This window comes from Larimichthys crocea, chromosome VI, assembly GCF_000972845.2.
Source record: "Larimichthys crocea isolate SSNF chromosome VI, L_crocea_2.0, whole genome shotgun sequence".
In the NCBI taxonomy this organism is placed as follows: domain Eukaryota; kingdom Metazoa; phylum Chordata; class Actinopteri; family Sciaenidae; genus Larimichthys; species Larimichthys crocea.
Window position 1 is genome coordinate 19,343,850 of NC_040016.1, and position 25,212 is coordinate 19,369,061.

Below are 25,212 nucleotides of genomic sequence, written 5' to 3' on the forward strand. Positions count from 1 at the left end.
AGGTACTCATGACTATGAATCAGGGTGATATTGAAACAGAAAATTACAGGCTGTCATAGTTTACGTGTTTTCAATCCAAGTCTTGTAGTATTCTTAGTAAAAAAATAAAAAAATAGTTCTAAACTAACTTATTTAATTAAAAATATATATATTATTTCAGAGATTACTCTGCGCACCGCTGCGCCCAGAGAACCAGTGACCTGAATAATTGCACTAAAGCTTTTAGAGTAATACCGAGTGTAATAATGATGCTGACGATAACAAAGTTAAGAAAACAACTGATGCTGGAAAATATGGGAGTCCCTCTGTTACACAAAGATGCTTTGGTTGATGAGGTTGGTTAATAGGTCGTGGTGAAAGCTACACAGGTAAACAGGTGGTTGATAAGCTTTTTTTCTGACATCAGCTGACAATTGTTTTCTTTGAATCTTTGTCAGCGACAGCCAGTGAGCTGCTCGGCGGTGTGGATGATCCGCTGGACCTTTGAATTATTGAAAAAGTGTGAAAGCATGGCTATATCAGACCCTGGAAGAGGAATCAGGGAAGATAGAAAAATATTCCTCAGCCCCTGAGCTGCTTCTGACAAAAACAAACACAGATCAGGCTTTGTAATTTAAGTTAAATCAGTTTTATTCAAGCAAAAAAAAGTAGCTGGACATAAGGGAAGCTTGGAAGTGACTGGGTCTCAAATTTCAGATGTAGACAGGATAGGATGACGACAGTGGCCTGTAAAAATATTTTCAGGGGACTATGAACATACTACACAATGTCTACAATTTGGCTATACACTACAAGAATATCTAAAGAGCCCATACCTGTGTTAGTGTTCATTCAATTAGTGTGGTATCTTGTGTTTCGACAATTCAACATTGCTAATTGTGCTCGCAGTAATAAAATGCCAGAGACTGAAACTAATGTAGAAATTGTGTCTCATTAAAATACATTTATTTTAATAGGATGGAAGCAACAGCAGGGAATACAATCATCCAGTGTTGGTATGGTATATATTACACTGTCATTGCCCAACAAAGTGTTTCTATATGAACACGCATAATCCTCAGCAGCAGTGAACACGTAGACAAAAGATACTATACAGTCTCCTTAAGGTTAATTCTACATATAATATATTGCAAAAAAAAGAAAAGAAGAAAAAAAGCTATGGTTATTAGAATAATGGCTAAAATATCACACTCGAGAAGTACTTGATCAGATGGTACAAATGCCAGTGTGACTGAATAAAGGAAAGATTAATAAGCTCAGCAGCACAGAATTAGTACGGACAGTCAAAGTGTTCAGAAGGCACAGCTCTTTTACTGTTACATGTGACCAACAAGGCACGGCTGTGTTTTGGCTATTCTCCATTGGAGAAACCCACCAAGGTATCCGGCTACTGCTTTCGTCTTACCTTGTTTAATTTTTCACAAAGGCAAACTTTCTGGCACAATTCACCACTTTTTTAACCCAGTGTAGCACTTTTTTTTTTTGTTGTTGTTGTTCTTTTATCGAGAACTCAGCGGCAGTTTCTTTAGCATTGCCTAACCGTTAGGCTGTTTGGTCTTAGCGTGTAGGCACTTATCTAAACACACAAGCTCAGACTTGTGCTTCCCGTAGCTAAGCCCTACCTGAAAAAGGAAGATGGACAAAAACAAAAATATGATCAGGTGGTGCGACAGAGTGTTACTTGTTAGCTTTTTGCTGTTGGGTGACTGACGAAATTCTTCTTTATTCAATCGAAAATCAAATGTCTTACACGGAGAACCCATGTGCGTAAAAACAAAAGTCAGTCAGCCGGTCATGAAATGACAGACCAGCGATTTAAATCTAAACACTGGCACTCTAAAATGTATATGTATGTGTTGGAAAGGAGTTACTGTTACAATCTAAACTAACACAGAACAGTACATCTTCAAAAGGCACTTCTCTTAGCCTGGCACACAATATCAATGGCTATTAATAAAACATAAAAAAAGTAAATATAAGTTGAGGAGAGTTTACAACGTTCTTCACTTCTAGTCCTGAGGTTGGAGTATGAGTGAGTCTGTGTGTGTGTGTTTTGTTTTTTTTAGTTTAATCGTCGACTTGTTTCTGTACATAGGTTTCTTTTGTCTTTGGCAAGTTGTGTGTATGGCACTCAAATACAAGTTAAATGATGTCTGGTATGGCTTTAGCAATGCAGGGTAAAACTTTTTTTTTTTTTTTTTTTTTAAATCACGATCTCCTTTACTCAGGCACATGTGCAAACACACACACACACACTCACACAGTTCAAACCGGGACAAGGAATGAAGACCAACTGTAAGATGGGAAAAATGTTGAGGAGCTCAGTAGCCAGTAATCATGTGACGTTTTCCTCTGAGACATTCATTGTGCACGTTGCCCCTCTCCTCTTCTTCATCGTTCCCTCCACTCCTCCTCCGCTTGTTGCCACTTTACGAATAACTCCAAACTGTGAACGAAGAAGGGGAGTTTGTTTTTTTTAGATGAAAAACTTAATTAGTTTCACAGAGGTCTGTCTTTAAAACGAATAACTAACCCAAGTATATCAAAAAATGGACTTGTTATACTGGCTCGATACTTACTAACAATGATGATGATGATGATCACTATGACTGCTATCAGGATGGCCCACATCTGCAAGAGGGTTAAACAAGTTCAGCACCACACACTTCTACTGGGATTAAGACTTTTATTTATTTCTATTCTAATTTAAATATGTGTCTATATGTTCTGTGTGTGGAAAGCATGAAGGGGCTACGAGTTTCTTTGTGTAGATAAACAGACCTAAAGACTACGACCTTGATTTTTAGTCTGTTATAAGTTTTATGTCGAACAATGCGTCTTTGATGCTTCTAAAATTAAACAATTCATTGGATAAATGCCACTTAAGTAAGTTTCTTTTAAAACAAATATAATTCAGACCAGTGTTCCAGCCTGGAGACTTCTAGCATGGAGTTCATTTGAGGTCAGTTATTTTCTTTTACAGCGGGGAAATGGGTGTGTTTTTTTTTTTTTTTTTTTTTTTTGTTCCAAACTGTGTTCTGGCACCTTGCAGTTCTTCCACCAGTACTTCCTCTTCAGCTTAGCAGCACTGGTCTCGAACTGGGAGGCTCCAGCCTGCAGCGCGTCTGCTCGGTCATCCAGTTCAGACAGCTTCTGGTCACGCTCCAGCACTTTGTCCACATTAACTCGCATAATATCCACCACCTACACACACACACATGCACAAGACGACAACAAAAGACTTGGTTTAAGGGCAGGACTGTTCCTTGGTGTACTGGATCTGATAAGACCTCAAACACTTCGTTGTTAAGTAACCTCCAAAAACATAAATCAAGAGAGATCACGCCTCATAAGAGTATATAAATAAATACATATACACACACAAACACATCTGCCTAGAAGAGTTCACCAACACACGCAGCCTCACAGGACACACATAACCCATATGTTCCACTGATCCACAAACCCAACTACTGCCCCTCCTTTCTGACATAGCGGCAGGGTGGAGGAAAGTGTGTAGGCCCATGCACGCCTTACATAACCATGGAGACAGGGATTATATAAACGTCTGACAGCCAATCAGAGGCTCTGCGTTGCACGCTGGGGTTAAAGTTCTTAGTAGGAGGGGCTTACATCAAAGAGGCCACTGCTGAGAAAGAAAGAGGGAGAAACAGTGAAGGGGATTAAGGGTGAAACCACCGGAGGAGTAAGACTTGGCAGCTATTTCCCCCCCTGGTTGCTCACTGACATGGTTTTGAATATAATTTCTAAAAAAAAACAGAGAAGAAACGCCTTCACCGAATGTTCTCTGGCATGTGAACTGACATGTGGAGCATTAGAGAGCTACCAATTCCACATTGTGGTGATTCATGACACAGCTGCCAAGGGTTATGCAAGCCTCTGCTGGAGACAGACGTCAAGGAAGAACGGACTCATACAGAGTGGCTGAAGACAGACAGAGAGAGTGGGCGGGGGAGAGGCTGGAGTTCATGATAAGAGTGGGATAGGTGAGAGAATTCATTTGCACCGGAAAAGGTAGACTTCATGAATAACATGTGATTGACTTTGACATACAGTTACATGTTCTACTTTTGAAATGAGTCACAGGGATCAAGAACCTTTTATAACAGTGATTCTCAACTGGTGGGTCGCGACCCAAAAGTGGGTCGCGGACCCGTTCTCAGTGGGTCGCGGGCCTTTGCCTGGGAAAAAAAATGTTAAGAACAAAATCCTGTGCTTTTATTTTGAAGTGGATTTTTTATGCCGCGGAGTGCCGTCTATTCACAGGCCTTGTAATGTTAATAGACACCCACCAAACTGCACCATCTTTTCATTAAATAAATTTGAGAAGTTGAAAATTTTCCTCAATTTGGGTCACGGCCAGGGACGGACTGGCATACCGTGCATTTGCCCGGTGGGCCGACGTGCTATTTGGGCCGATAAGTCCCGATATATATATGTAACGAGTAGATCACACACCCCAAACACACTCTGGCGCTTAGCGATGGACAATGTGGGCCGCGTAGGAGCGGGGGGGGCTGGTTAGGCTAGGGCGCACGGCGCATCAATGGCTGTTGTGGGCTGCTCTGGTCCAAAATGCCAGGGCCGATTTTTTGTCCCAGTCCGCCCATGGTCACGGCTTGTCCTTTAGGGGTGATGGTGGGTCCCGAAGCCAGACCAGTTGAGAACCACGGTTTTATAACATCATCATCAGAGTGAAAACACGAGTCAGTAATCAGCGATATATCATACCTCATCCACCTGGGCCTGTGTCTGCTGCAGGCGCCTGTTGCCTGACGCTGCGCCAGAACCTTCTGGTCCGGGACCTGACCTGATGAAGTGATGAAAATAAAGTGTATATAGATGAGCCTTCTGCGAGATTTCACAGACATTTAGTGAGCTTAACACGCCATTCAATATGTGCCTACATGTTAAAAGGACACATGTGACTGCAGTTAGTGATGAATGGAAACAAACACAACTGCAAAAGTTCATTTGTATCGCACTCATACAGTCACTTGCTGCCAGTATCTTTGTTTGTGGTGCACATTTCTAATTTAAGGGAGGTCCATGCAACATGATTACAAGCTATAATCTGAGCCTGTGCATGGCTCGTCGTGTACATTACAAATTGAAAATCTCTTGTACTCGGGTTGCCCTGAGATTTGAATCCTTCCTGTTTTCTTTCATAAGAACTTGAACAATACAAATAAAGCATTGAAACTGAAAAAAGGGAATTATACTATGTCCTGTCATTATTTATTGAGGATCTCGAGATTCGATATGCATTTCTTGTCCCTTGTACTCTGTTTTCAGTGGTTAGCTACTGCCACCATCTGACTTGAGACAGCATTGCTCAGAGTGTACAGATTACACATGATTTAACATGATTCAGTGAAAGAGGCCAGTGTGGCAAACAGCCGAGATATCTGTGGATCGATCACGAGCAAAAACAGGCACACCCGTGCATATTATTTTACATCCCTAATGATTAAACAAAGCTACAAATGGAATTGCTCGTACAGGACAGGCACGAACTTTGTTGTGCCCTTTTAATAAACAAATGCTTATCAAATTCATGAATGAAATCCATTCATAGAACAAGAGTGAGAGCTAAAAATGGAGCAGTGCAAACTGATCTTTTCACATCTACCTGCAGGCTAGATCTGCTGTGCACGCGCTCTCACACGAGGCTGACAAAACAAACTGAAGTTTCTGACCAGGACACTAGTCCAGGATTTATATACGCCATCATGTTACTATTTTTTGGACACCGTTTTGCAGATGGACTCTTTGGGGTTCGCATTTTATTACAGTAGGTTCAGCTGACATCTCCTCCCAGATAGTGACGGCCGATGAACAAAAACTTAAACTCAGAGATGAAGCAGGAAGTTTGACCTCCAATCACAGTAATGATGTTAACAAATAAATCAGACCGTGCACATTTAGTAATTCAGTGTTTCCACCCCCAGGTAAAAGTCCCCCCGATTTCCTTTCATACATTTTCAAATATAAAATACTATGTAAACTATGGCTTGGCTTAATACTTAAAGGTGCTCCGATCACTGATTGCTGGCAGCTGCATTGGCTAAAACTGATCACAGGGTTTATTTGAAGTCTACTTTATTAAATGTTTAACTACTCTTAACAACATATTAACTATCAAAATTAAGAAATGATAAGGTATCCTGAACTGACACAGCCTGAACCTGATTATTGGGAGCAATTTGAATTTAACAACATACCGTGTTTCCTGTAGAGACACAGTGCAACAAGGGTAAAAGTGATTTTTTTTTAATTATTTCTAGCAGGTTATTTCTTATTCCACCATTTGGATTTCACTTCCACATTCGTCACCTTATTTCAGTGTCAGAAACAACAACAAACTGAACTAATTCACATTCATTTTTATTTAACGCCGCTTCATGAAACACCGAGTTTGATTTGTTGTGCAGCGCTGCAGCTGTCGACTCGTGATCTCGTGGTTACACCTCGACCTCGTCTTGTTTTCTGTCCCATGCAGGTGTTTGCTCTATAACTTCAGAACGCAGATTCACTTTTTGAACCGTCTCTCGGTCGCTTCCACCATCATTTGTTTGACTCTTACATTCTGCCTGAAGTGTAAATATATATTCATATTCAGATATTATTAAGTGATTAATAGGAAACACTGGTGATATCCCAGCTGACTTCTTGTGATCTTGGCTGGTCTTGAAACAAAATCTTGAGTCTTCTTTGTCTGAGACTTTATTTCTCTTGATATTATAGGAGGGCCCTTCTTAGTTTGTAGGTTACATTCTGTTTATTTGAAAATCATAATAGTCTGTGGGCGGTAACAAGAGAGGAAGCAGAGTGCAGCAGAAACAAAAGACACGTTTCCGTATTTTCAGGGCAACTACTTCCTCCACTCTCTCCAAAATCCCCGTGAATTTACAAACAAACAACAAGGTACCAACCACAGAAACACACAACAGATGAGAGAGCACAACCACCATATAAGATCAAACCTGGTGTACGCAGGTACAGGTGGTGCTACACAGAGTCAGGAAACAAACCTATTTGTCTAACAGCCAGTTGATCCTGCAGTCTGGCTGTTACTTGCCCACAGAGAGAGTGCAAACATCACAGCCAGCCATGAGTGTGCTCATCTGTCAGTATTTCGGAGCAGACGCCTCCTTCGAATACAAGAACTCACAGAACACAGCCTGACCTATAGAAAGACAATCAACAAAGCCGACCCAAGACCCGATGAAGGCAAGACTACACTTTGAGATGCCATTAAATCTAATCTTTAACTGTAGTACTACTAATATCGATACTGCTTATGGATACGGTACTGTAACAGTACTTTTTATATTTTAGATTGGTTTCAATGAAAAGTTTATCCAGCAGAGTGAGCTGTGAATTACAATACATCAACTAGAGCTACATGACAACATATATGTTCAGTTATTTGACATGTTAAACACTATTTCACTTAAATAACATCCTCTGAGAAACTTTGCAAAGCCACATCGATGCTCAGTCCAATTTAATATACGACAGGCCGATGTTAAAGCCTATATGACATATTGGATACATCACATTTCTCCCGCTTAACTATTGGTGACATAGGTTAGACAGAAGTTCATGTATATGTCATTTTATTATTGCTGCAGTCAGACCCTGCTGGGTTCAGAGAAAGCACCGTACATCCTGCGACAAATGATTATTTTCATCATCGACTGATCTAGCAATTATTTTCTCAGGAATCGTCAGGACATATCGAAATGTCTTGATCTGTCCGAGTCCAAAAGATTTTCTGTTTCCTATCAAAGAAATTCACATTACAGAAGCTGAAACCTGTCACACTGCTGCATTGTATTTTTTTAAAAATGAAACAATGTTTTCTTTTACACCGCCACTAAGACGTGTCATAACAAATCAAGCTGATGATGAACACATTCAAGTGCCAGTGACTCGTGCCAGGTGAGCTACCTTACATAACAACACAGTGCTGAACAGACTGCACTCGTTTAAGTCATTTAACAATCACATCAAAATATCTGCCATGTAAAATACATTGACAGCTACTTTGTTTCCAGTGATGATGAAGGTCACTCCAAGCCGATTTATCTTACCACTTCTGTAACTAAACAGACATATGAATCTGTCTGTACTCTTTTAGTTTCTCTGTTTTCTGTGTTGCTGAAGTGAAGAAACAGTGTAAAGCGTACAAAACTTAAGATCATGTGTCGTATGTCACGACTGTTTAATGCGTCACGCTGAACCGTTAGCTGTTGCATCACCTCATCGCTGCCTTTGACTTGACAAAAACACAAAAACACATGACGAATAACAGTCTATTAAATCATTAATGCAATTCTAACATAATAATACCTCATAATAATAATATATAATAATAATAAGAATAATAAGTCCTTTATTTGTTATTTATTAGTATATTACAGAAGGGCTAAATCAGGGTTGCAAATTAGGATGCAGCCAATGGAAAAAACTATATAATATAGAGACTGGAAAGATAAGAACACAGAGAGGGACAAGGACACGAGATAAATAGGTAGATGATGTGTGAACAAAGCCTCTACGTCTCTGCAAAGATTCATGTGGTTTCAAATAAAAAACAAATGAACTTTTAAACATTGAGGCTCTCGGTTTCCTGCATGTCTGACTCCATTCACATTATTTAACAGGACTCCTGTGCAGGGCGATAAAATAAACAAGGGTGGGAATAGATGAAGGTTAATGAAATACAGAAAACAATGGATGGAAATGGAAAGAGGCTTGGCTTGATCTGCATTCACACTTGATAAACAGTGGAATACTGCAGATAAAACATCTTTAATAGACTCTTATCTTGCTGCACGCTGTGACTGTTCATCTGTTTACAGCCCGTACACAGCCCTTTATTCCCATTTGTAGTTAGTTCTCACATTATTTCTACGTCACTTTCCATTTTTCTAGATTTTTTTTAGATATCTAACTTCTTAACGTTTTTTATTTACGTAGACAGGCTCTTCTTAAAACTCACCTCCTCTCATTGGCTTTTAAGACCATGAAGAGTTGATTTATGTGTATACTGCATATTTTTTATTACTCATTTATGTTTATCTCATTATTTAATCTTGTGCGGGCAGTGCTTTTTATTTATTTATTGGTTTTTTTTTTAAAAATCTTTCTATTATCTACTTCATGTTTATTGTGTTATTTATTTTATTGTGTTTTATTTTTTGTGCAGCACTTTGGAAACCCTGTGTCTGCTAAAAATCGTGCTATATAAACAAAGTGGATTTTATACACATTTTAAATTCCTCTGTACAGTTTAAATCCTATAAAAATGTTTATCCCTGCACATGTTTTAAAATCCTATAAAAATGTTTAGTCCTCTGCACATGTTTAAAATCCTATAAAATGTTTAATTCCTCTGTCACATGTTTAAAATCCTATAAAAATGTTTAATTCCTCTGCACATGTTTAAAATCCTATAAAGTTTATTCCTCTGCACATGTTTAAAATCCTATAAAAATGTTTAATTCCTCTGCACATGTTTAAAATCCTATAAAAATGTTTGATTCCTCTGCACATGTTTAAAATCCTATAAAAAATGTTTAATTCCTCTGCAATGTTAAAATCCTATAAAAATGTTTTAATCCTCTGCACATGTTTAAAATCCTATATAAAAATGTTTATTCCTCTGCACATGTTTAAAATCCTATAAAATTGTAGTTAACATTGCAAATCCTATAAAAATGTTTTAATTCCTCTGCACATGTTTAAAATCCTATAAAAAAGTTAATTCCTCTGCACATGTTAAAATCCTATAAAAATGTTTAATTCCCTTGCACATGTTTTAAAATCCTATAATGTTTAATTCCTCTGCAACATGTTTTAAATCCTATAAAAATGTTTATTCCTCTGCACATGTTAAAATCCTATAAAAATGTTTTCTTCCTTGCACATGTTTAAAATCCTATAAAAATGTTTAATTCCTCTGCACATGTTTAAATCCTATAAAAATGTTTGATTCCTCTGCAAGTTTTAAAACCTATAAAAATGTTTGATTCCTCTGCACATGTTTAAAATCCTATAACAATGTTTGATTCTCTCTCAACTGTTTAAAATCCTATAAAAATGTTTGATTCCTCTGCACATGTTTAAAATCCTATAAAAATGTTTGATTCCTGCAATTTAATCTATAAAAATGTTTGATTCTCTGCTCACATGTTTAAAATCCTATAAAAAATGTTTAATTCCTCTGCACAGTTTTAAAATCCTATAAAAATGTTTAATTCCTCTGCACATGTTTAAAATCTCTATAAAATGTTTACTTCCTTGCACATGTTTAAAATCTATAAAAATATTTAATTCCTCTGTACATGTTTAAAAATCCTATAAAATGTTTAATTCCCTGTACATGTTTAAAATCCTATAAAAATGTTTAATTCCTCTGCACAGTTTAAAATCCTATAAAATTGTTTAATTCCTCTGCACATGTTTTAAAATCCTATAAACATTTAATCCTCTGTACATGTTAAAATCCTATAAAAATGTTAATTCCTCTGTACATGTTTAAAATCCTCTAAAAATGTTTAATTCCTCTGCACATGTTAAAATCCTTAAAAATGTTATTTCCTCTGCACATGTTTAAAATCCTATAAAAAGTTTTAAATTCCTCTGCACATGTTTAAAATCCTAAAAAAATGTTTGATTCCTCTGCACATGTTTAACATCCTATAAAATTGTTTAATTCCTCTGCACATGTTTAAAATCCTATAAAAATGTTGATTCCTCTGCACATGTTTAAATCCTAAAAAATATTTAATTCCTCTGCACATGTTTTAAAATCCTTATAAAAATGTTTAATTCCTCTGCACATGTTTAAAATCCTATAAAAATGTTTAATTCCTCTGCACATGTTAAAATCCTATAAAAATGTTTGATTCCTCTGCAATGTTTAAATCCTATATAAAATGTTTAATTCCTCTGCAATGTTTAAAATCCTATAAAAATGTTTGATTCCTCTGCACATGTTTAAAATCCTATAAAAAAATGTTTAAATCCTATAAAATGTTTAAAATCCTATAAAAATGTTTAAAATCTATAAAATGTAATTCCTCGTACATGTTTAATCCTATAAAAATGTTTAATTCCTCTGCCTGTAACATCCAAAAAATGTTTAAAATCCTAAAAACTGTTTAAAATCCTATAAAAATGTTTAAAATCCTATAAAAATGTTTAAAATCCTATAAAAATGTTTAATTCCCTTGTAACACTGTTTAAATCCTATAAAAATGTTTATTCCTCTGCACATGTTTAAAATCCTATAAAAATGTTTAATTCCTCTGCACATGTTTAAAATCCTAGAAAATGTTTAATTCTCTGTACCTGTTTTAAATCCTATAAAAATGTTAATTCCTCTGCAATGTTAAAATCCTATAAACATGTTTAAATTCCTTAAAATGTTTAAAAATCCTATAAAAAGTTTAATTCCTCTGCACATGTTTAAAATCCTAGAAAAATGTTTAATTCCTCTGCACATGTTTAAAATCCTATAAAAATGTATTAAAATCCTATAAAAATGTTTAATTCCTCTGCACATGTTTAAATCCTATAAAAAAATGTTAATTCCTCTGACATGTTTAAAATCCTATAAAAAGTTTAATTCCTTGCACATGTTTAAAAATCCTATAAAAATGTTTAATTCCTTGCCACATGTTTAAAATCCTATAAAAATGTTTAATTCCTCTGCACATGTTTAAAATCCTATAAAAATGTTTGATTCCTCTGCACATGTTTAAAATCCTATAAAACGTTTAATTCCTCTGCACATATTTAAAATCCTCTATAAAACGTTTAATTCCTCTGCCCATGTTTTAAAATCCTATAAAAAATGTTTAATTCCTCTGCACATGTTTAAAATCCTATAAAAATGTTTGATTCCTCTGCACATGTTTAAAAATCCTATAAAACGTTTAATTCCTCTGCAACCATTTTAAATCCTATAAAAACGTTTAATTCCTCTGTACATGTTTAAAATCCTATAAAATGTTTAATTCCTCTGTACATGTTTAAAATCCTATAAAATGTTTAAATCCTCTGCCCATGTTTAAAATCCTATAAAATGTTTAATTCCTCTGCCCATTTTAAAATCCTATAAAAATGTTTAATTCTCTCTGCACATGTTTAAAATCCTATAAAAAGTTTATTCCTCTGCACTGTTAAAATCCTAAAAATGTTTTGATCCTTGCACATGTTTAAAATCCTATAAAAAGTTTAATTCCTCTGCACATATTTAAAATCCTATAAAAACGTTTTAATTCTCTGCCCATGTTAAAATCCTTAAAAATGTTTAATTCCTCTGCACATGTTTAAATCCTATAAAAATGTTGTATTCTGCACTCGTTTTTAAAATCCTATAAAAATGTTTAATTCCTCTGCACATGTTTAAAATCCTATAAAAATGTTTAATTCCTCTGCACATGTTTAAAATCCTATAAAAATGTTTAATTCCTCTGCACATGTTTAAAATCCTATAAAAATGTTTAAAATCCTATAAAAATGTTTAATTCCTCTGTATATGTTTACTTCAGATCTATCTCAGGTTCATTTTAATGTTTGTTCGCATGCTGCAAAGTATCAACAGGTAGCTCATCCATCAGTGCTACTTTCCTCTACTTGTACTTTGCTCATGTTTTTATATTTTTATATATTTACAACTAAATAACATTTACAACTTGCAGCTTTACAGTAACTGTGTTTCGTTAAGTTGCCGTTTAACGGATAGTATGCACGTAGCTGGGTCAACAGACACCTTCGGAGAAAAGGCTGAATCTTCTGACTACAGACGGAAAAACACGCGTTAATATTGTGAATATCAAACTGTGTGTTTGATATTTGTGATAACTGTTTTGATATTTGTGTGTTTGAGTCTTTAACGAGTTTTAACCGATCTAACGACGGTTAGCTTAGCTACAAACTAGTTAGCACTTGTTGCTAAAGTTTTGGGCGTTGCTTCTGTTTCAGCAATCTGACCCGGAAGGCCGACACGTTACACGAAGTTTAAACCGAGTCTGATTTCTTTTTCTTTTTAGAAGCTTTCTGGGTGGAAACAAACGGAGACTTACATGTTTGAAGTGAAGTTTGTTTACGCCGCCGCTGCCGCTTCTTGTCCCGTTAGCTGAAGCTAAAGTCTGCTAGCCGTAACAGTTAGTGCTGTCTGTTGGTTACGCTGCCTTCACGTACTGTCGGAAATCACACATGTGTAATACGTATGCAAACTTAAACACAACAAGGAAAGCGGTTAATTAATTATTCTGTTCGACTTTGACCATTAATATTAGATTAGATATTAATGCAGTCTGCATGATAACTTTTTAACACAATTTATTTAAAAAAAAGATTTAAATTGAAAAGCCAGTTTCTCCCTATCGTTGTGTTATTCTTCTATTCAGCACTGTTTTAATAATACACAAAGTGAATCTAGTGCTGCTTGATTTCCTCAAATAAAATATCACCCAACACATATATAATGTGGTACATTTTGTCGTCTTGGAAAAACATGTTCATTTATCGATGTTAGAATTTACGTAGAGCACGTGAAGGCAACATTAAAGAAGCCGTGACTTCTGTGCATAGCGGCAATTATTCACGCATAACATTTGATTACAACTTTAAAGGGGGCAAAGATGGCAAGACGCTGCTTTAATTATTAAAATAGAACAGTAATGCCTCAGATCTGTGTGTTTTCAACCTTCATTCATTCCGCTGGTCATCTGTTCTGCATGTAGGCGAGGAAAAAGTAACCTGCAAAGCCCGTGATCAGCATGTGACATGTGGGAACCAAAACTTTACATCCTAGTAAGGAGTACTTCCTCTGCAAAATGCATGTATATGTTTCACAACTCCAACTGAAAAAAAGTCCAACCTGACAAGAGTCAAAGTTATGTCTGCAGATTTTGTTCTTAAAATGAGTCATCTGCAGATCTCCTGATTTATAAATACAAACTACACAGACTCTTTGTGTCAGAGAACATCAAGCGTATGGATAAATGCTGCAGGCTACTTTTCCTGTCAGTCAGTTATTTCCTAACCCTAATGTATGAATACAGCACAACAACAACAAACACACACACACAGATCCAAAGGTTAGTTATTACAGTGCAAATGATTGATATTGGTTATGAGTTATGTTTTGGAAATAGCTTATTACCCTCTGGGGATAACCTTTTGGGCACTTTGTCTGACATTCATCTCTATTCAGTGATCCTGTCAGATGATAACTGAGTGGATAAACATGCTTCATAACACAACGGCGTGGAGAAACAGATGACACGAGTGATGGTTTGATGACTATATAAAATCATGTCACTTTTACAGAACCCAAATAAACATCAATGTGAGACTTTGGACTGAAATCATCAAAATACAGATGACGGATCATCTTTTGGCAGAATCTTTAGAGACTTGGAGAATCTAAGAGGATCGAAGCTGTTCTGGTGTCTCATTATGGTCCAACATCTCATATTACTGTAGTTTATCATGCATCCATATCTGCCATTTACTGCAAAATGAGACAAAGTGAACAAACATGCATATAATATACATTTAATAAGACACACAAAGCTCCCTGTTGAAAATGGTTAGTTTGCACTCAACATGTACTTAACATATGTTCTTTAAATGTTAGCTATAACACACGACAAAATGAATATAGCTATACCCTTTAAAGCACCGAGTAAAACAGAAAATATATTTATATATATCAACTGTGTTTACAAGATATTCAGTTCTATTTTCTAACACAACTGCTTTTCCTATTTCCAGCTCACAAGTAACAAGTAGAAGTATCAGGTACTAAACTTAAAACAACTGGAGTTAACAAACAAAACACGTTCTTTATCATTATTTTAAAAGAAAGGAATTTAGGCATGCAAATAAAAATCATCTTCATGCGGTTAACTTGTTTTTGAATCGTTCATCTTGGTGATTATACTTTAAATTTAGAAGGTATTCCTAGTCGACCTTGACCCCACAACAACAACATTGTCGTCGTCTGCTGTGCCTCTCAGCTACATCCCAGATCCTCCATCCACCACAGCTTCCCCTCCAGGCCTCTGCTACAAGACAAAAGTGTTTTTAGGTTTGGTTATGATGGATTTATTCATAAACTTCTTGTATAATGTGACTTTTATTTATTTAAAAACACACACACAATGAAGTCAAGATTAAAACTTACAAGGTTTATTTCTCTCTTAGCAGTAGCTCCGTTATAGGCCATCAAGTTGGGATTGTCCACCTATAAATCAGTTATTATGTTTATTCCAAACGCAGTACACAATACACAAAAATACTAAGTCTGATTGCTGAATGAGATGTGCTTTTTAGCAAAGGTCTCTCTTAAAAAGGTTTTCTTTAGTCAAAACAGAGAAAGAACATGTACCTAAATGTCCAACAGCATAACAGAAACCCTAGATAATCACATTCCACCTCTCTGCTGGCTTTTATGCTGGCCACCTGATACTTACAGCAGGTGCACTAAGTAACAAAGTCGATGTTAATGGCCTGCCTTCAATCTCTCTTCAGATTGCAAGCCTGGTATGCAAGAACACAGTAATGGAAAATGCCTCAGTGACTTGCTTGATTTAGTTACACCTTATCCCTGTCAAACAGAGGAGTGCTTCTCAACTCGGGAGTCTGAGTCCGTGTCTCTGGACATGCAGATAGAATCTCTCTGTGCAGAGATGAGCTGCCCAAATAGACTGATGGCCCACTTTTAATTGAAACCTACCTGTTGACGTCATCTGTAACTGACATTTAAAACTTGTTTTCAAAAACTTACAGAGAGAAATACCTCCGTGAGAAAATTCTGTGTCGGAATACGTCAAACTTAACAAACTTGTGGTCTGAAATGTATATATTAACTATATTTTAGTAAAGATCTTTAACTGAATTAGATCATATTGTAATACTATATTTATAGACATAAAAGTGTACGTCATGATTTGCATGATTAAGACGTAATTTGTCAACATGATTGTGTTTCTCACAAAACTAAAAGCAAGTCAGTGTTTTCACATTTTTGACTTTTGACATAAATATTATATTATTGGATTATAAATATTGATATGTCAAATATATGTCACATAAATATATGGTATTAACTACTTTGTATACAGTTTAATCCATGAGGTATCTTAATCTCTTATAATACATCATAATTTATTAGTTAATTATTGTTGATTATTAGTCAAAACCACATAAGTAAAGAGTTTATGGACTAAGATGGGATATATGTTGGCTGTAGGGCGTCCTCTGTTGGCATCAAATGTACAAATGTACTTACATATCCCATGTTCGCTTCTAACACTTCTCCAGCCTCGCCGATCTCTGTGCTGCAGCCTCCGGGAAAACACTCTGACCCACGCTTCTCTCTGACTTTCTGAAGGAAGTCCGTAGCTGACGATTTTCTCAGCAGTGCTGTCACATAAACAGGTCACACAGATGTGTTAATCTCCCATGATGATAACTGAGAGGTTCAAATATCAGTCATGCTGTGTCATCAATATTAAAAAATAAAAACTCACCTCCCTCACAGATGTAGGGGACCATCAGCATCACGGTCAGCAGTGTTGCAGCCATGTCCTTCACGCAGATTCTCACACAGTGCTGTGGCCCCTTGCAGCTCCTGGCAATTTGTGTTTGTCACCTGAGAGATCCCCACGCCCACCTCCGTCCCATCAGCATTCCCGAGGGGACATCACCATTTGCATCAGTACTGTGTTTTAAAGGCCTTAGAAACCTGAGGGAGTGATGAGAAAGGTCTGTTAAAGGTCTTTTAAGAACTTTTTTTTTTCTGTAAGTAACTTTCCCTAAATGGGTTACAGCACTTTACCTGCTAGTGTATCAGCAGTGGGTACTTCCAGGGTTCAAGTAGTGTTGTTTTAAACAACTAAATCATTTTAATTCTGGACTGATTGGACCTGTGCTTGTGTTAAATGCTCTACAAATCATGCATGCTCTTAATTGAGTGAAGAGAAGCAGACAATATTAAAAAGTTACTGACTGCATTTGAAAGGTTTGCTGAGACCAACTCAAAAATCTTTAATGATAGAGACCAAGTCAAAAAACTCAAGGCAAAATTAAGGCATGGCTGTGTGATGATGCTGCCACCTAGAGGTGTATTTGTTTTCTCTCAGGTGAAACATGACTGTATGTCTGTTAGGGAAACACACAGACAATCATCTATACCTCACACTAACACAGATTGGTTATAATTCATCTAATGAGTTAGAGTATCCACCCCCTCCTAAGGTGGATGCTGACCCTGTGATTCACAGGTTTTTGTTTGTTTACCCTCATTTTTGACACAAAGAATGTTTTTCATGAGAAAGATATTATGTAATATGACTTCTTTGATACTGTCTGTGGCTGTGTGCTGTGGTGTAAGAAAGACTGGAGGATTTGGCAGAAAAGCGTCATATTCTCTTACATATTTTCAGTTAAAATCTCAGAAAGTTGCGTGCTTGCTTTTGGGGTTTTCACATAACGGACCCTGATGACGTGTGATTTATTGTTAACGTTAATGTTAACGTTAATTTTCTGTTATGTTTAAAAGATCGAGCCAGCCAGGAGTCGAACCTAGAATCTTCTGATCCGTAGTCAGACGCGTTATCCATTGCGCCACTGGCCCTACAGAGATCAGTGCTCTCGAGAAAAACACCATGGTACTACCACAGGCACACCTTCCTCTGATATTTTCTGTGATTGGATTTTATAATATAAATATGTCGCTCACTGTAAATGCAACATTTATATAACGACCTTTAAAAGATCGAGCCAGCCAGGAGTCGAACCTAGAATCTTCTGATCCGTAGTCAGACGCGTTATCCATTGCGCCACTGGCCCTGAAAACTTTCTCTCAGGTACTAACTAGTACGTGACTTTTATTCCCTCTCTCTTGACTTACAGGCTCTGTCCTGCAAACAGAGGTCAAGGCGCAGACAGAGGTCAGAGGTCAGGGAGCAGACAGAGGTCAGAGGTCAGGGAGCAGACAGAGGTCATGGAGCATGTGTGCCTGACGATTGTGGTTTTAAAAAATGAACCACATCCTGCTGATGGACTTATGTGCACCACAGAAACCTTCAGAGAAGAAGTTAAGTCAGAGTTAATTTACTTGCTGCCTCTCACCTGTCGCCCAAATCAATCCTGTCCAATCAAAGTGTCCATCACTACCAAGAATTCAACCAAGATTTGACCAATGAGATGCCGTGTCCACTACCAAGAATTGTGAAAACCTATCACATCTCTCTGCGCCTACCACGATTTGACCAATCATAACTGGTAGAACTACCAAGAATGACACAGGTATCCGCCTCCTCCTGATGCTGGATGCTGACCCTGTGGTTTTTGACTCTAGACAAGAAGAATGGTTTTCATGAGAGATTATAATATGTGGCTTGTGACTTCTTTTGATACTGTCTGTGGCTGTGTGCTGTTGTGTAAGTAAGACTGGACGATTTGGCAGAAAAGTGGCCTCCTCCTTACATATTCTAAATATGAAAGTCTCCCAAAAGATAGCACATTTAGTGTGGGGGCTTTCATATTGTTTACATTGTATTGTTAATTGTAGTGTAGTTGTTGAAAAGATCGAGCCAGCCAGGAGTCGAACCTAGAATCTTCTGATCCGTAGTCAGACGCGTTATCCATTGCGCCACTGGCCCTGAAAGCTGTCATGGGACTTGTATTCCCTCTCCCGTGACTTACAGGCTCACATTCCTGAGGTCTGCTTTATTTGACATACCTTTTGCAAATTCACCTGTACAGGTATAAAACGCTGACTTGCTTTTCAAATGTTGAGTAATGGACGCGAGTATTATCAGCATTACTTTTGTCCAACCTGCATCTACAAAGTCTATAGGAGACTTAACATTAGTTAATATGTGTATACTAATATTTTTAGGCACTGCAAACGTGAACGGAGGCGGGAGAAGGCTGTGCTAGAGCAAGGCATCTCAGCTCCAATGACCATCTTAGCCTAGAGAGCCTGCCTCCTGCATCCTGCATGCCCCCTAAGGAACAACATGCCACTTGAGTCACATCTCCAACTCTGTCTGCTCCCTGACCTGTCCTACTCGCCTTCCCAGTCTCAGCCTTTTTACACCGGTTGTCAATACAGGTGAATGTTCAGGAAGGAGCCTGTAAGTCAAGAGAGAGGGAATAGAAGTCTCGTATTAGTTAGTACCTGAAAGAGAGTTTTCAGGGCCAGTGGCGCAATGGATAACGCGTCTGACTACGGATCAGAAGATTTTAGGTTCGACTCCTGGCTGGCTCGATCTTTTCAACAACATTACAAAACATTAACAATAAATCACACGTCATCAGGCTCCGTTATGTAAAAGCGCCAAACGAAAGCATGCCATTTTCTGGGGTTAACAGAGGATATGTAAGGAGGATGCTGCCCTTCTGCCAAATCCTTCAGCACACAGCCACAGACAGTATCAAAGAAGTCATAATACATAATATCTTTCTCATGAAAAACATTGTTTGTGTCAAAAATGAGGGTAAACAAACAAAAACCCAGGGTCAGCATCCACCTTAGGAGGGGGTGGATACCTGTGGCATTCTTGGTAGTTCTACCGGTTATGATTGGTCAAATCCTGGTTGAATTCTTGGTAGTGATGGAGAGGCTGATGGACTGGTCGTCTCTCTAAACTTCTAATCTTTCAGCAATGAACTTTCTGTCTTCGGCACAAAATGGCGTACGCAGCAAGTCAATTAACTTCTTCTCTGAAGGTTTCTGTGGTGCACATAAGTCCATCAGCAGGATGTGATTCATTTTTTGAAACCACAATCAACAGGAACACATGTGCCCAAAACATCATTGATATTGGATAGATAGATAGATAGATAGATAGTCCATTGTTGTTAGTTTGTTCATTGCCAGGTCTTGTTTTGATATTTTGTTCAAGAGGGATTTGGGTTCGGGTTCATAGTTTGGTCATGACATCCTGTTGAACACTTTACTTGACACAGTCAGTGCTGACTAATGCTCCATGAACTATAACTGAACTATCCGACTCCCCCAGACCACATTGTATGATCAGAATCTCTCCTCTTCGCTCCACCATAAATAAACTTTAAACTTACATTGAACATACATACATACATTCGGTTAATTATTTTGCACAGTTTAAGAGACTCAAACTAGACTTTAGCATTTTGTAGTTGAACCAGAAAGCCCAGATTTAAACTCTTTAGTTTTGGGTGAAGACACCCGTCGCACAAGCTGCAAACAGACACTCTCGGTGGGGGGAGGGTGGTTAAATTCCTTCCCAGAAATGGTCAGTACCGAAGTACTTCACACTGTGTGTGTTTCCAGCTGTTTATATGTAGGCATGTTTTCTGCCAAGCTACTTGTGTGTCACTTTTTAATGAACCATCATCCTATTTTAGATCTTAAAAAACAATTTCTTTATAAAAACAGAACGACAAAAAAACAATAACGACAACAAGTGTGCAAAAATATTATATGATTGCACCCCCCTCGCCTCACCGAGCATGAGCACTGTACATGGTCCCATCAAATAAATGAATGAAAGAAAAAATCTGAATCTGTGAAGTAAGTCACCAATTTTAAATAAATGAGGAGTTAAAAAGTTCCCTGAAAGCTGTGCAGTCTAAGAGTAAGTAAATGGAAATGGGAAGACCTGGCATCAAATTTCAACACACTGGTGGGAGGGTGAATAAATCAGACAGAGAGAGAGAGAGAGGGAGTTTCTTTACAGAGAAATGAAAACTTAAACGAGCCTGAAGCAGGAAGCGAGGAGCTTATTCAGGCAGATAAGAAGAGCAATGAAGATGAAGCTGGTTTATGTTCCCATGGTGATGGCACTGGTCGTTACGACTACTGGAGTCCCATCAACTACAACAACAACTACAAAACGAACTACAACACCAACTACAACACCTACAACAGCATGGACCACAAAAGGTATGCACACACACACACACAGACACATAAAGAGATTTATAAACATGTGAAATGACGTCTTACGTACGTACGTCCAAACCAACAATGAAATTCAGTTTTTATAGACGGCACTAGGCTTCATTCAGCTCTGAAGTCTGTCGATGATGCACGTCTTTCTCTTCTGGTTGCCTCTTGATATTAGCCAGCAACGTCACAATGCTTCACACGCTTTGCAGTAATATTAGACTTTGGAATCATTGTGCTGGTGGGTGCAGTCGTTTGTTGACTTAAACAACAACCGTTGGATATTTCGAGAACAAACAGTCGACGAGGCAGTAATTATTATGCAGCCCAGAAAGTCAGAGAAGGTTATGTTACAATCACTTCACACTTTGACAATACAAAGCATTTTATACATGTAAATTCTTTCACATTCTTACATACCGGATCTTTAAAAGTAAACACATAAAAACCCCAAACATTTCTAGGATGCATCAGTAAAAAGACGTCCTACTTTGATGACATCTTGTTAGTGTGATATCTCTTTCTCTTTCTTTCTCCAGGACCTCATGGACTAAATTTAATTGGGAAAATGTTCACTTTGCCTTGTGACAGTGGAGGAATATCCTTCTATTCCTCTGATCTACCTCCTTCTACTACCCCCTGGGCCACCTCCCCTCCGTGGACCACAGCACCTCCTACTAGAGGCAAGTACATTCACAAACTATATGAACCAATATGGAATCTAAGATGTGACATTTCCTCTGGTATCTTTCCTGTTAAGAAATCTCTTCTCCTGCTGTCAAACGGTGAGAATGAAGTTTAGATTAAAGGTGGGGTCAGTTGTAGCGAGCAAAGATGGCGTATTGTGTTGTGTGGCTCGCCCTGAGTCACTTTGTTTGTTCCATTTGCATCAGTATTTGATGACCTGGAAATGAGACTCAACAATCATTCATCTTTCCCTCGACCCCACCTATATTCAATGCATTCAGACCACACCGGGACAGACAGACTTAAAAACATAACTAATCATGAAATCTACACGCTAATAGATTTTATGTCTATCCATGGGCGCCTAGTTGTGTCTCAAAACTGATTTCTACACCACCTAACCTCTCAGATCAAGTCAAATACAAGACATGTGCAGTATTTTTGGGTTTGGTTTCTGATTTTGCAAGTCTGATGTGTCATGTCTGACACCTAGTGGTAAAATGTGGTATCACCTGTTGGTTATCAGTCTCTTCTTCAGCCAATATTTATACACTGAATATACCCCATGAATATAAATATAATTATTTGTTTTGTTTGTCACATTGTCATGTATAATTTTAAATATATAGACCATACTTTGAGTGTCTTGGTACCAGACACGGACATCCATTGTGATATTTTCAGCACAGACAGCAGAAACTGAAAGTCTGCTCATTCATTCATGTTGTTTGTAGTTTTTGTTGTTGTCGTTGTTGTTTGCCCATTAGACCTGTTCAGTAATCTAGTCATGCGTCAATCATCTTTTGAGAAACATAATTCTTGAGACTAGTCTTAAATAAATGTGAGCATCAACAGTTGTTGTGATGTTCGATAAAGTAGCAGGAGAATTACAGTATCGCTGCCTGGAGCTGGCGTGCTTGCTCTGAGGAACTGATCGTCCACTCTGCTACTACTGGTTGTACTGATGTGTATTTGTTTTGCATTTTTAGCTGTTCATGTGTGTGTTGTTGTTTTTTTACATAACTTTGTCAACTGCAGGTGTGTCTGTGTGTCTGCGATACCTCACAGACTACGTGCAAATTTCAAGGCCTGTGATCTTCACACTCAGATCATCCTCAAGTTCTCCTATAAGTCTGAAGAGCAGTTCAGGTTTTTCGTATGGACTGTCCTTTAATTACTACCCCAACCTGGAGTTTAAACCTAACATAAGGTTCTGGTCTAACATTGGACCGGACATCTGGACCGGACTCTGTCTCAATGTGGACACCGTGAAGAATGTGGCCCAGGTGTTTAGCGGCCCAAACATTAGCATCAGAAAGATTCTGCCTATTCGGGTAAGGAAAGAGTTGTAATGTTCTCCATGTCTGAAAAGGGCTTCAACTAAAAACTGTTGGATTTGATCGTCATCTTTGTCTCTTTGTGTCCATGTTTGTGTGTGTGTGTTCAGTATGTGTGGTCGGGTCAGCCTGTGATTGATTTCTCAGGTTTTGATGGTCAGGTGACAGACGTCCAAATCTGGGATTATCCTCTCCACTACAGAGAAATCTACAACTACATGGTCAGCGGCGTCTACGGGTATGTGTTTGTGTCGGGTCGCTAACCTTTAAACAAAGTCCACTCCACCCCTAAACATGATGAACATGTGTTTGTCTTGTTTAGCTGGGACAGTTGACCTTCAGGTCAGTAAATGCCACGTAGAAGGGCTTAGTACATTATGACTCAACATACAACCCTTTTTTCAAAATTTCAAAGAATCATAGTAATGAATCGCCTGGCCTCCAAAATAATAATAATACATTTTATTTCATAGGCACCTTTCTGTCACTCAAGGACACCTTACAATAAATAAGTAGACAGCAATAACAAAAACAAACAAAAAGAACCATAAAAGTATTAAATTATAAAAATACAACATTTAAAACAGGTTAAAACAATGCAATTAAATCAGATGGAAAAGGCGATTTTAAACAGGTTGGTTTTGAGTATGGACTTGAATTGTGAGAGTGAGTTGATGTTCCTTATGACGGAGGGTAAAGAAGTCCAGATGGTGATGATGAGACGGGCGGAGGGGACAGTCAGGTGAATGGAGGAGGAAGATCTGAGGGAGCGAGGGGGAGCAGCAATGTGGAGAAGATCCGAGAGATATGGTGGTGCAAGGTTATGGATGGCTTTGAATGTGAGCAAAAGGATTTTTTAATTGAAAGATTTGGCAATTGAGATGGTTTGGGAATGAGTCAGTCTGCAGAGTAAAGGCAAAACAGCCAACAAGTGCTCAGCATACATATAGGAACTCCTTCAAGAACGTCTAGATCTATCGGCAGGAGTGGTATATAATATTAATATGTTTTCAATGGTGTATAATCACCTGAAAATAAGAATTATTGTGTTTGAATCACCGTTTTCTACAGTAGCCCAGAGCAGACAAACCAAACACTGGCTCTGGATATGACCTTTTGCTTTTTATGTGAATTTTTCCTACATGCTTGGAAGGAATGGGTGAGGCGTGGGGTATTCATGAGTATTCATTAGGTTGAAATCTCCAACTTCACTGCAGGTGTCACTAAATCCTATACACTGGACCTTTTGTTGGTCCATTTGAACAGTTATTTACCTTTAAATGTCCTTTTATATACAGTTTAATATGATAATTATGTCAGACTTATTATTTATAATATTCATAAAGTCTCTAGACTCTTAAGTCCATCATTTGAAAGTATAATTGTGTGTTTTTTTTAGGCCACATCGTGGCTCCATCCTCACCTGGTCCTCCATCAGCTACTCTCCCAGAGGAAACGTCGTAATGGAGGATGTGTATGAGCAGCAGTCAAAACAGTCACTCAGCAGCGGCGGCAGCAGGGAGAGGGGGCGTCATCTAAAGGGAAAGAAGAAGACCAGAAAGTTTTGGAACCTCGAGGAAAAGAAAGCGAGAAAGAGACAGCGGATGTAATGAAACATACAACGGCTTATGTACGAAATGCTGTAATCTCTGTTCTTCATTTAATAAGACAAAACTAACAACAATCAGTTATTAATAGTAAATGAAGTGTAAACTGATTTATGTGATTGTGAAGGTTTTTAATTAGGAAACTGACGGGGTCAGTGCTTCTGTAGAATATCCTGTATGGTTGATGGATGATCAACAAACTACAGTAAACTGAAATATGTAGGCTGCACTGATTGATTTACAAGACATCTTTGACTTATGTTGATCTCTTTTTACTTGTTTGTTTCCTTTATTTTATATGTTATTAAAAACAAACAAACAATAAAACAATAAAATATTGTTATTACTTATTTTACATTACATACATATTCATCAGGGGTGGAACAAGCGGCAACCTCCATAGCTGTCAAGTCAAGTTAATGGAGATGTACCAAAAACTGCAGCTCCTTGCCACAGTGGCGTGATGTGCTCTTGGATCTCTTGCTCTTGGATAAACTATTTAAAAAATCTTTAAACCAGTCCTGACCAGCACTCGGCTTGAACTTCGAAGATAAGAGACAGACAGACAAGAGCTTGCAGGCTCCCTCCG

General features: G+C 37.7%; 2 protein-coding genes and 4 non-coding genes across 6 annotated transcripts; 2 read left to right on the forward strand and 4 right to left on the reverse strand.

Annotated features, from left to right (window-relative positions):
• Positions 1-923: 923 nt before the first annotated feature.
• Positions 924-13,258, reverse strand: vamp3 (vesicle-associated membrane protein 3 (cellubrevin)). Its single transcript, XM_027279512.1, has 5 exons — positions 13,125-13,258; positions 4,753-4,831; positions 3,046-3,204; positions 2,580-2,631; positions 924-2,446 (listed from the first exon to the last, which is right to left on the reverse strand). Coding segments are annotated over exons 1-5 (309 nt in total). The 5' UTR covers positions 13,127-13,258; the 3' UTR covers positions 924-2,429.
• A 4,358-nt stretch (positions 13,259-17,616) lies between these two features.
• On the reverse strand, positions 17,617-17,689 carry trnar-acg (transfer RNA arginine (anticodon ACG)). The gene has a single exon. It is a non-coding gene; the product is annotated as a tRNA-Arg (tRNA).
• Positions 17,690-17,831: 142 nt separating this feature from the next.
• Positions 17,832-17,904, reverse strand: trnar-acg (transfer RNA arginine (anticodon ACG)). Its single transcript has one exon. It is a non-coding gene; the product is annotated as a tRNA-Arg (tRNA).
• Positions 17,905-18,646: 742 nt separating this feature from the next.
• Positions 18,647-18,719, reverse strand: trnar-acg (transfer RNA arginine (anticodon ACG)). Its single transcript has one exon. It is a non-coding gene; the product is annotated as a tRNA-Arg (tRNA).
• A 538-nt stretch (positions 18,720-19,257) lies between these two features.
• Positions 19,258-19,330, forward strand: trnar-acg (transfer RNA arginine (anticodon ACG)). The gene has a single exon. It is a non-coding gene; the product is annotated as a tRNA-Arg (tRNA).
• A 1,447-nt stretch (positions 19,331-20,777) lies between these two features.
• Positions 20,778-24,958, forward strand: LOC109137910 (uncharacterized). The gene is made up of 5 exons (XM_027278835.1): positions 20,778-20,989; positions 21,532-21,675; positions 22,718-23,013; positions 23,127-23,254; positions 24,416-24,958. Exons 1-5 carry the CDS (start codon positions 20,851-20,853, stop codon positions 24,624-24,626), a joined length of 918 nt encoding a protein of 305 aa, XP_027134636.1. The 5' UTR covers positions 20,778-20,850; the 3' UTR covers positions 24,627-24,958.
• Positions 24,959-25,212: the final 254 nt, after the last annotated feature.